This window comes from Nematolebias whitei, chromosome 18 (assembly GCF_014905685.2).
Source record: "Nematolebias whitei isolate Nwh7 chromosome 18, NemWhi1, whole genome shotgun sequence".
Classification (NCBI taxonomy): domain Eukaryota; kingdom Metazoa; phylum Chordata; class Actinopteri; order Cyprinodontiformes; family Rivulidae; genus Nematolebias; species Nematolebias whitei.
Window position 1 is genome coordinate 40,399,944 of NC_056515.1, and position 12,378 is coordinate 40,412,321.

Here is a 12,378-nt window from a genome sequence, read left to right on the forward strand (position 1 = left end):
GGACTGGAGACCTGTCCAGGTGTCCCTGTGAGGGACTGGAGACCTGTCCAGGTGTCCCTGTGAGGGACTGGAGACCTGTCCAGGTGTCCCTGTGAGGGACTGGAGAACTGTCCAGGTGTCCCTTTGAGGGACTGGAGAACTGTCCAGGTGTCCCTGTGAGGGACTGGAAACCTGTCCAGGTGTCCCTGTGAGGGACTGGAGAACTGTCCAGGTGTCCCCAGCCTCTCATATAGTGACTGCTGGATATGGGCACCAGTGACCCCCACCACCTGAAAAGGAAGAAGTGGGCAAAAGATGATGGATGGATGGTTGGATGTTTATTTATCTGGATATGGATATTTATTTTATACAACCTCCCAATCTTTTTTATAATAATTGTTGGGTTTATTGTGTGAAATGACAGATTGTTACCTGGCATTCAAAAAAGTTCAGTCAGGTCATCTGGACGGTTTCTTTTTTTGTTGAGACATTTTGTCCTTCATCCAAAGGATTTCATCTGTCCGAGGAGCCACCAACAAACTCTGTCCCACAAGAAGTGGGTTGTTGCTCCTCAGACTGATGAAGTCCTTTGGATGATAGACGAAGCCTCTCAACAAAAAAGAAACCATCCAGATGACCTGACCTAACATTGTTGGATTTTTTTACCTGGATGATTCAGCATGAACGTTGACGTTATGTATTGCTTTCGTGTGGGTCCATCATATGTAATTTCCCTCTGGGATTAATAAAGTATTTTTGAATTGAATTGAATCACCTGCCTTGGCGCTCTGACCCTAGCTTAGGAAACAGGCTCTTGGGACATGGAACATCACCTCACTGATGAAGGAGCCTGAGCTTGTGTGTGAGGTTAGGAGGTATAGACTAGCTGTGGTCTGGCTCACCTCGACACACGTTGTGAGCTTTGGATCCAAGCTCCTTAGAGTGGCTGGACCACCCTGGGGTTGCCCATAATGAGTTGTTGGGCTAAGGTGGATCTGCTTATAGCCCTTTGATTTGGTACCTGTGCATTGGAGTTTTTGCTGGAAGATAAGATGGTAGCTTCCCAGCATCTTCAGGAGGGGGGACGGGCTCTGACTGTTGTTTGTGTCTATGCACCGAATGGCATTTTAGAGTACCAGCCTTATTTGAGTCCTTAGAAAGGGTTTCAAAAGGTGTTCCAGCTAAGGACTTCTGAGGTACTTCAATGCCCATGTTTGTCCATCAAGAACATTGTGTTCGAGTAAATGGGTGCACATAAGGGATTTGGGCATCTGACTAAGATGCTTTCTGGACATTACCCTTTGGAGGTTTTACAGACATGTCACACTGGAAAAAAAAAAAACCAAGGCAGACCCAGAACTTGCTGGAGGGGTTTGTAATCTCTCTTGCTTGGGAACCCCTTTAGATCTCTTAGGAGAAACTGTCACTCTTACAGCACATCTCGCCACTGTCCTGCTGTCCTCATTCATTCATTCATTCATTCAACCTCTATTTATACAGGTTAGTTCCCACTGAGCCTTAGGGACTCATTTACAAGAGATACCTGTTACACACAACATACAGAGTAGATGAGGAAAAGAGAATACGAGGGTGGAGGAAGTAAAAAAAATCATGTCTCAAACCAACGGGGCACAGTGTAAAAGATGCAAAAAAAGACCTCGCAACATAAACTGCAACATACAATGACATCATAAATTACATTAATGCATAGAGGTCAACAAAGGCAGTGAGTTGTCCAAGGACACTCTAGAAAGTTCCAAAGTTCTGATCTAATGGTACAGTGTCTATCAGCACACAATTCTGATAAGGCCACAGATGGGGGGGCAGGCAGAGCTTCATAGTTTGCGTATCCTCCAGGAGCATATTGAGATAAGTTGGCCTGTCCAAGGACAGCGGGGAGGCCAAATTCAGATTAACAGTTGTTTTGGGCAGGCAGACTCTACTGACAAATCAGTTCTGCTCGTACACTCAATGGATGAATCCAAACAGCAAGATCCGTGGACATTCCGCTGGTCCGTGCTTGTTAGCCTTCTCCAAGGTCGAATCCTTCATGATGGCGAGTGAGCTGCAAATGGCCCACTATACTCAGAAATTGCATCCAACTTACGGTTCAGCTCGCAAAGCATATTAGTCTGAGAGCTCATACTTGTCCTGTACCAGTTTGAGATACTTCTCAACCATTCCAGATTTCTTCATACAACACCACAGCTCCTCCCTCAGCACCAGGAGGGAATGAAGTTCTTTCTGACCCTCATACTTCTCCATCATCATCCTCAAAGCAAAGATGGATCTGTGGTGCTCTTCCTTGGCATGAAACCATACTGCTGCTCACAGATAGTCACCTCTCGTCTAAGTCAAGTTTCCACAACTGTCTTCCAGATCTTTATTGTGTGGCTGATCAACTTAATTCCCCTTTTCAACCAGTTTGACAAGACTGTCAACAAGGAAGAGGGCCGGCAATGGAGGAGGGGGCGTACCAAAGAGACCATCTTATCACAAGCAGAACTGGTTTGTTCCACTTTGGAGTAAGCTGTTGGGGGAAGAATCAGTTTTGTTGTGTGTTTCCTTGACTGATGAAGCCTTCTGGACTGAAGGCGAAACGTTTCAGCACAAAAAAAAAAAAAAAAAGAAACTGTCCAGATGACCTGACTGAAAAATGTTGGATTAATTCCCCTGTAGTTGCTACAACTCTGTACATCACTCTTGTTCTTAAAAATGGCCACCAGAACACTTCTCCTCCATTCCTCAGGCATTTTCTCACCCTCAAATAAGTAATTGAAATTGAGTCAAAAACTCACTGCCATCTCTCCAAGACATTTCCAAATCTCATGTTATCAGGTCCTACTGCCTTCTTCTTCATTCTTTTCAGAGATTTCTGGACTTCACCTTCACTAATCTTTCCCACTTCCTGGTCCACAGTTTCTATGACCTCTGCTCTTCCTTCTCTTTCATTCTCTTCATTCAATAGCTTCCTATCACACTCTCCTCACTTGTTAGAACATAACCATTCCTATCTTTAACAAGCCTAACCTGCTGCATATCCTTTCCAGCCTGATCCCTCTGTCTCCCCAGTCGAATCAAATACTCCTCTCCCTCCTTAGTGTCCAGTCTCTTGTGCAACTCATCATAAGTTTTTGGTTTTGCCTTTGTTACTTCCCTCTTTGCTTTATGTTGCATCTCCTTATATTCCTCCTTATATTGGGGCAGCTGTGGCTGAGTGATTAGAGCAGTCATCCTTCAATGCAAAAGCTGGGGGTTCGAATCCACCAGAAGTCACATGCCGAAGTGTTCCTGGGCAAGACACTGAACCCCTCATAGCCTCCGATGTGTGTCCCATCGGTGTATGAATGTGATAAAGCTCTGATTAATCTCTTTAGAATGATTTTTTTCATTAGTTTTGTAGAGATATAGTAGGGTGCTGTACTTTGTATGAATGGGGCACAGATTGTAATGTAAAGCGCTTTGAGTGTCTTGATAAGATAGAAAGGCGCTATATAAGTACAGTCCATTTACCATTCTTGTCTCCTTTCATCAGTCCTCTCACTGTACTATTATTTCTTGGCTAACCTCTTCCTCAGGATAATTGCCTTTCACTATTCTACCACCAAAGTTTCCTTATCATCTTTTCTTTGTTCAGGGGACACAACACGTACCTTCCAACCTGTCTCCCTAATCACTATTGCTGTACACCAAACCTACCATCACTTCTCATCCCCTCTGTTTCCTTCACCAACATGTCCATTCAGGTCTGCTCTCATCACCACTCTCTCTTCCCTGGGAATACTCTCTATCACTTCATCCAGATCCTTTCACTTCTACCTCACATTCAACCTGTGGAGAATAACCACTGACAACATTCACCATTAGACCTTCTACTTCTACCTTCTGATACATTACCCTATCTGACACTCTTTTCACCTCTGCTACAGTATTTACTTGCAAATTCCTTCTTCAGGACCACCCCATTCCATTTCTCTTTCTATCTACACCATGGTAAAACAGTTTGAACCTTGATCTAATGCTGCCCTTCCACTTAGTCTCTTGGACACACAAAACATCTACCTTCCTTCTCTGCATCATGTCAGCCACCTTTGCCTGTCATTGTCCCCACATTTAGAGTTGCAACCCTCAGGCCTACATTCTTGATTTTCATCTTCGCCCTCTGTCTCCTGACATGTTAAAGTTCTAGAATTGCGCCGCTCAAGGTGGCTGCATGTTGGAGCAGCTCTGTTACTTTCATTTTGAGATTTTGGAAACTTTAATTCCTCTTTTTCTGGATGTAAATCACATGTTTTGGATGATTGTTTCCTCTGGTATCAGATGCTGTGCAGCTGGAAGGATTTTTACTGAAACTTTTTTAGTTTTGGACATTTGTTATGATGTGTAACCATGGCAACAAGGCAGTTTCTACAACCAACAGCTGATTAAAATCTCAAAGCTCAAATAATATCTCAACTACAGCCCCAAATCTCAAATGAGTTGAAAGGATGTTCTGTGGATGCATTCTCATCTACCTGCCAGCTGTGCTCGAGTGCCTGACCACTGAGATCCTGGAACTAGCAGGAAACACGGCTCATGACAGCAGAAGGACAGGATCGTCCCTCAGCACCTACAGTTGGCTGTCCGCAGCGACGAGGAGCTCAGCAGACTGCTGGGAGGAGTGGCCATCGCTCTGGGAGGAGTTCTGTCCAGCATCCGGGCGGTCCTACAGCCCGGGGGAACCGAGAGGCCAGCAGAGTCTGAGTGGACGGATCGGACAGCATCTGCAGCCAGTTTCTTAGGATCCACTGTGGGATGGACCTTTACAAGAGATCCTTCCTGTCTACAGCATCAGTATCTATAACATCTCTTAATGAAATGAGGATAACGAGTTACAACAACAAATAATTTCCCTTTGGGATTAATAAAGTATTGTTGAATTGAATTGTTTCCCTCCTCGTGGTCTTCAACTAACAAGAGCACAATTTCGTTCAGCACCCTGTTTGTGGAGGTCATTGTTAACCTCTGCAGTGACCAATCTGGTAAAGTGTCTCTTTGACAAACTCGCATGTTTGTTTCGACAAAAGAGTTTACACAAAATGTAAGTCCTGACATAACCCTAACTGGTTTTGGGACCAGTACAATAGATATACTATACCATACCATACCAATTTATTTATAGAGCCCTTAAAACAGCAACAAGGCCAACCAAAGTGCTGTACAAGAGAAAACAAACATGCACAGCGGACAGGAAACCAAAATAAAAATACATACTGGCTTGTGGTTTCTACAGAGCATTTTTCATTATCTTTATCTGCTTTTCCTGTCTGAGTTGCAGGGGTAGCTGCTGCTTATGTCCAGCAGTCCTGTGTGAGATTGGGTTAGGGTTATGCAAAAAGGGACCATCCCTCCAAAACAATCGATCATCAATGCATAACAATCAAATGTTTTAGGCCAGATGGCCAACTTGCTACTCACAGAAACAGTCTGAGGACACCTGGCCTAAATGGTCTGTACACTTGACCTTCTTTGCATGTGTTAAACCAGTTTCTGGGAATTCCACAGCACGCTGGCTTGAAACTCATCAAGGACATGCTTTTTATACGACAGGTCTGGGTTGGCAAGCCTCAGACTGATCAAGTCTGTTGAATGAAAGATGAAACGTTTCTCTCAAAAAGAAACGGTCCAAAAACATTTTACATCATCTGACCGTGTGTGTGTCTCATAATACGATGCTTTGGCTATCAGTGATGAAAACTGTTCTAGGTATCGTGGTTAAGTCTTGTATCATTTCAAGCTGAACTCAGTTTTATTCAAATACAAAAAGAGACGATTGAAGTTCATAACCCCGTTTTTCTGAAATTATAAAAAAAAAATCAGTAAAGTCTGAGACTGCATGCTGTAAGTTTGTTCCACTCACCAGCCTTGGGTCGGTCTCTCGCAGACATGGACTCTCCTGTTGCAGAGCAGCGACTGAGGCGATGATGATGATGATGATGATGCATGCGTGTGTCACCGTAAGTGAAAGGAAACATTTGCAACAGCAGTCAAGGTTCTCCAGGTTCTGTTTGCTGCTTGGACAAAGAAAGTGATGAACGCTTGTTGTCAGGCAGGTAAAAGAGATGGTAGTCCATCACCACGGCAGCAGCTCAGGAGAGTTAGAGGTAGAGCAGGTAGCTGAAGCTCGACATCACTGGTTTGTCTTTTCATTAGCGCTGCTAGAACTCGGCACCATCTGAATAATAGTAGAACTCAGTGCGCAGGACTTTCTGTAGTTACGCACTGAAAGGAAAATCATTTCATCCACCTGATGAATGACATCTCCATGACAACCACCAAGGAGGCCGAATGACGGCACATGTTGTAATTGTGCTGCTGTTTTCTCTGTGTGTGGGAGAGTGTGTGCATCTGTACGACAACCAGAACCTAATTGTTTACTTTTACCTTCGTCAAATCAGTGACACCACACAGCATTTTGTTAACGCGCATATTAAAGACAGCACCATATTGTAACATCCCAGAGAGACAGTGGGCGACGAGGGGTGCTGGATGATGCTGTGGTGATTGTGTGAGTTTTGGTGTCAATCTGAAAAGAGTGGATTGTTCTCTTCAGGTCGAGGGTGAGGTTCTGCCTGAAGTGGAGGAGTTTAAGTATCTCGGGGTTTTGTTCACGAGTGAGGGAAGAATGGAGCGTGAGACTGGCAGATGGATTGGTGCAGTGTCTGCAGTATTGTGGACTCTGTACTGGTCCATTGTGGTGAAGAGGGAGCTGAGCTGTAAGACAAAGCTCTCTGTTTACTGGTCAATCTACGTTCCTCCCCTCACCTCTGGTCTTGAACTCTGGTAGAGACTGAAAGAATGAGATTGTGAATCCAGGAGGTTGAAATGAGTTTCCTCTGCAGGGTAGCTGGACTTTCCCCTCAGAGACAGGGTGAGAAGTTCAGTTATCAGGAGAGACTCAGAGTAGAACCACTGCTCCTCCACATCCGGAGGAGCTAGTTGAGATGGTTCAGACATCTAGTAAGGATGGACTCTGGGCGCCTCCCTGCTTAGACCATGTCCGACTGGGAGGAGACCTTATAGGGAAGACCCAGGACACACTGGAGAGACTACGTCTCTCGGTTGTCCTGGGAACACCTTGGAATCCTCCCAAAAGAGGTGGCTGTGGAGAGATGTCTGGACATTTTTTCATTCATGCTTTATTTCTTAAGGTTAGTCTCATTGAGCCTCGAGGACTCGTTTACAAGAGAGACCTGTTTTAGAAAAAGAACTCAGGTGAGGTACAGACAACAGTAGACAATCATATAAAGCATATAAAATGAAAAGTAAATAGAAAAAATGAAATAAAAAATAACCAAAATATAAGTACATTATAAAGTTATGTAAAATACTAAAAACAGGAACATGTCTGCACTGGTTCTTGCCAGGAATTTAACAGATGTTTGAAGCCACTTAGAGAGGTCAAAGGTCGAGAGCTTCAGGTCTTTTTACAAGATATTCCAGGAAACAGGAGCGGAGCAGGAGAAGGTCCTTTTGTCTAGTTAAGTTCGCACTGAGGGAACACTGCAGGTAATCATGTCCTGAGAGCGCACGCTGTAGCTGCACTCATGCAGTGACATGTAGGAGGAGATGTTATTTTAGTCTGCCTTCTGGTCCAGGCCTCCCTTGCAGAAGAGATCTGTGATCTCATTGGAATTTGCCTGGTTAAATAAAGGTTAATAATAATGTATGAAGGCATCCCTGATGGGTGGATGGATGGATGGATGGATGGATGGATGGATGGATGGATGGACAGATGATTGGATGGATGGATGGATGGGTAGATAGATAAATGGATGAATGACTGGATGGCTGATGGATGGATGGATAAATGGATGAATGACTGGATGGATGGATGAATGATTGGATGGATAGATGGAATGGATGGATGATGGATGGTTAGATGAAATCGATGGTTGGATGAATGACTGGGTGGATGGATTGAAGATTGATGGATGGACTGATTTTGTTTTCTAAAGACGCACGATGATGACGTAATTGGAAAGTGGGCGTGGCTTACAGCTTCAAATACCAACTGCGCATGCGCCTGTAAACCGGGATTCTTGAGACGCTTCGTTCTTGTTAAATCAACGGAATTAACGGATCTCGGCTCGGTCCGGCTCTGATTGTGTTTGCACATTAACGTTTTATTCCAAGACCCTGAAATCTTCCAGGAATGAGTTTGTCTCTGAGGTAAGAAGCTGTTCCTTCGTTACTTCTGTCATTTACCTGAAGCAGGTAGCACCTTGTTAGCAACTAGCTAGCACATGGCTTCATGTTGTGATTTCTGAGGTTTGTTGATCGGTCTCTGAGCAACAAGCTGCTTCAGCTGTAGATCAACATGCTGCTTCAGCTGTAGAGCAACATGCTGCTTCAGCTGTAGAGCAACAAGCTACTTCAGCTGTAGAGCAACAAGCTGCTTCAGCTGTAGAGCAACAAGCTGCTTCAGCTGTAAAGCAACAAGCTGCTTCAGCTGTAGAGCAACAAGCAGCTGTACAATATGAGCAGTCCTTATTAAATCTCTTTTAATTGCGAGGTGGAGGAGGATGAATCGCTGCATGTAACAATGCTTTGTGACAACTTTGATGAAGAAGAGGACCAACTTTGTATTGATCCCAGATGATTTCCACACTTTCAGCTTCTGACCCACAGAACTGTACCAGATTATCACGGATTAAAGTGCACAAACACAGCTAAGTGTTCAAGCAGCCTCAACATTGGTTCTCTTATTTACATTCTGTTTTATACTTTGTAACACCAATAGTATGCTGGTAGCAATCATTCACAATTTAATTTGACTTCTGTTAATTTGACCCTTGGTGTTTTGGAACCGACTCTAAAACATTTGAGCCCACTAGGGGTCAGTGATCGGTCAAGATAAAAAATAAAGAGTTCCTGTCATTGAACGCATCACAGCTGAGCTCAACTCATTAGGAAGTTTCTACTGGCTGAGAAGGAGTCAGCTGCATGGGCTGTCTGAAGGGCTTTTAGAGGTCAAATCAGTGGAAGAACAGCAGTTGGAGGCTGTAAAGGAATATTTTCTGCTGATGGGAGGTTTGAACAAATGGATTAGAGATCTGTGTTTGTTAAGAAACACTGGACCAGGATGATGGGAGCAGGTTTGTGAGCTGGAAACTGAGGTAGGCACAGACTGCTGTTGCTTTTAGCAACACTTACAATGCTAACAAGCTAATGATGCTAATGGGACGTTAGACAAGTAAAATGTCTGCATAGTGATTAAATTCAGTTTATTTCTGTAGCTCCAAGTCCCAACAGACGGTGCCTCAGGACGCTGAACAAAAACATTCACATTTTAAAAGACAGTTATTAAATTCTCTGAGGAAGCAGCACTCGTTGAATCTTCTTATCATCACAGTCTCCCATCCTGAGCAAGAACAAAGGAGACAGTGGAAAGAAAAACTCCCTTTAACAGGAAGAAACCTCCAGCAGAACCATCTCAGGACAAGCGTCCATCTGCTTCGACCAGCTGGGTTTGAGAGGACAGGAAGTAGAAACAGAGAAAACAGGAAGTAGAAACAGACACAGAATGACAGGTCCAGGTGTGGTTTCTATTAGAGATGCACGATCCACTTTTTTCACATCCGATACCGATATCTGCAGTTTGGTATCGGCAGATACCGATCTGATACAGGAAATCAGTGCTGAATTAACAAAAATGGCTCAATCATGTCATCAGGACCAGTTTCTGAAACGGGTCCAGATGACATGATTTAGCCATTGTTGTTGTCTACCTGGATGTTTGAGTTTACAAACCCAGCGCTGAATTAACTTAAAACATTTGTTTTGTTAAACGCAGACATGAATGTACTGAATTACAAATTTATTGAAAACTCTGCACCAGAACATTAAACGCACCAAGAGCTTCACAGCTCGGTCAGACATGTAAACACAAGACAACTTTAATTAGTTCAGGCAGTACGCTAGCACGTGACGTCACTCGGAGCACAAAGCATAGAGTTAGAGTGACTAGATCTGCCCAGTCGTGGATCGGTCACATCGTCACGATACCTGACCCAGAAGTTTGTTTGTTTTTTCTTTCTCGATATCGGTACAGATACCGATGTTGGTATCGGATCAGTGCATCTCCAGTTTCTATAGTCCAGGTGTGCTTTCTATAGTCCAGGTGTACTTTCTATAGTCCAGGTGTGCTTTCTATGGTCCAGGTGTACTTTCTATAGTCCAGGTGTACTTTCTATGGTCCAGGTGTACTTTCTATAGTCCAGGTGTACTTTCTATAGTCCAGGTGTACTTTCTATAGGAGGAAAGACAAAAAAATGTTAAGATAGAAATAAATACAAACAGGTAGAGCAGAAATAAATACAAACAGGTAGAGCAGAAATAAATACAAACAGGTAGAGCAGAAATAAATACAAACAGGTAGAGCAGAGTAAGTAAAGGCAGCAGCAGAGAGAGGATGTGGTCAGTTTGTCCTCCAGCAGTCTAAGTCTATAGCAGCAGAACGTGGCTCTGCAGGGGTAGCTCAAGAAACCCAAGCCCACCCTAACTATAGGATTTATCAAACGAAAAGTCTTATCCCAGTCTTCAAACTGGACAATGTGTCAGCCTCATGGACAGAAACTGGAAGTTGGTTCCACAAGAGAGGAGCCTGAGAACTAGTGGTGCACCGATAAATCGGCTGGCCGATCGGTATTTATCGGCCCCGATTTCCTGAATTTTGGGAAATCGGAAATCACCCGATAAATGCATGAGAAACCGATTTTACTGATTTTTTTATTTTTAACAACAATTGTCTGAACTTCATTTATATTTCAGAGCTCCACCTCATGGCCAGTTAAACAAGATTGTATTGTTTCTAGGATATTGTTCAAGGGCATGTTTTTTAATAAAATACTGGTAAATCGAAGGTGCATTGTGACATTATAACACCTGACTGTGTGGCTTTTAAAACTAAATCGATATCGGCCAAAATCAGAATCAGCAGGTCAGACTTTAGAAATCGGTGATCAGTGATCGGCCAGAAAACTGCAGTCGGTGCACCCCTACTGATAACTGAAAGATCTTGCTTCCATTCTGCTCTTGGAAACTCTAGGAGCCACAAGTAAACCTGCAGTCTGAGAGTGAAGTGCTCTGTTAGGAAAGATTCACTGATCATTTTGTTGTATTTGTTAAAAAATGATGTTCAGCACCAGTGGACCTGTGCTTGAACTGTGTTTGCTCATAAAATGTCTTCCAGACGCTCTGGTTGTTCAAACGTTCCTGCAGATCCATGTTGGTGCCTTTGGCAGTTGGTTTGTGTCAGTGTGGCCTCCTGACTCACTTGTGGCCTTGCAGTCACAAACAACTGTTTGTGTATTTTCTGACCCTTTGCTCTTCCGTCAGTACAAGAACTTCATCCACCTTTCATTCCGTCATCAGCACGATGTAAACCAGGTGTGGCCATAGAGCCCACAGAGACTCTGAGGGGTTTTTATCCAGAAAGTCATTAATGATATGGAACCGTGCTGGCTAACGTTGAGATGACGATAAACGCCCAGCTAACTTTTCACTGAGTGGTTTTGACAGAAGATCAACCATCAACCAGTTTGCCTCTGACTGGTTTGTGTAAAACCCTTTTGTTGCGTCTCCATCTCCACAGGACGGAGCTGGCAGCCGACAAAGCCAAGCGCAGGAAGAAACGGGAACTCTCCGAGGACCAGAAACATGAAATCAAAGAAGCTTTTGATTTGTTCGACACTGACAGAGATCAGGAGATCAACTACCACGAGCTGAAGGTGACTGGAGACAGATCCAAACTGGTGCAACGTTTGAAACACGATTGTGCAACTGCACAGCTCAAGTTTTAGAAATGACTGGGGGGGGGGGGGGGGGCTGCTGTAAAGACCAGCAATAAATGTAACAATGGGGACCTGCAATGTGCTCTTGAAGGTTCTTGATCGTCATTTCATCACACGAGGTGGAACCAGATTATGAACTCAAGGTCCCAGTTACACCAACAGCAGCAAAAATATAAAGTATCAACAAACAGTATACAAGGATCTAAGACGTAGGATAAACAATAATAATATAAAATACAGTACACAGTATTAAACTGCATTCATTTGGACCCAGAGCAGAGAACTCTAGGAACCACAAGTAAACCTACAGGTCTGACCTAATCTGGCTGCCATGACGGCTTTAAAAAGACAAAAGTTATTTTATTTTTTTTGAGTTGTTGCAACTTTTCTCCTGATTCTTCTCTGTCACGCAGCTCACGTCCTCACGAACACGGACTCTGACAAACGATAACAGCACTTTGGACTGCACGCATCCATCCATCATCCATCCATTGTCCGTTAGTCAATCCATCCATCATTCATTCATTCATCCATCCATACATCGTTCGTTCATCCATCATCCATC

The 12,378-nt window shown here is 43.8% G+C and overlaps 1 protein-coding gene across 1 annotated transcript in view; it reads left to right on the forward strand.

Annotated features, from left to right (window-relative positions):
• Positions 1–8,042: 8,042 nt before the first annotated feature.
• cetn3 (centrin 3) overlaps positions 8,043–12,378 on the forward strand; it is a 6,327-nt gene continuing 1,991 nt past the window's right edge. The window contains exons 1-2 of the mRNA XM_037692083.1: positions 8,043–8,190; positions 11,615–11,750. Of these exons, the coding sequence (XP_037548011.1) occupies positions 8,174–8,190; positions 11,615–11,750 (153 nt within the window). The 5' untranslated portion in view covers positions 8,043–8,173. The remainder of the gene's footprint in view (positions 8,191–11,614; positions 11,751–12,378) is intronic.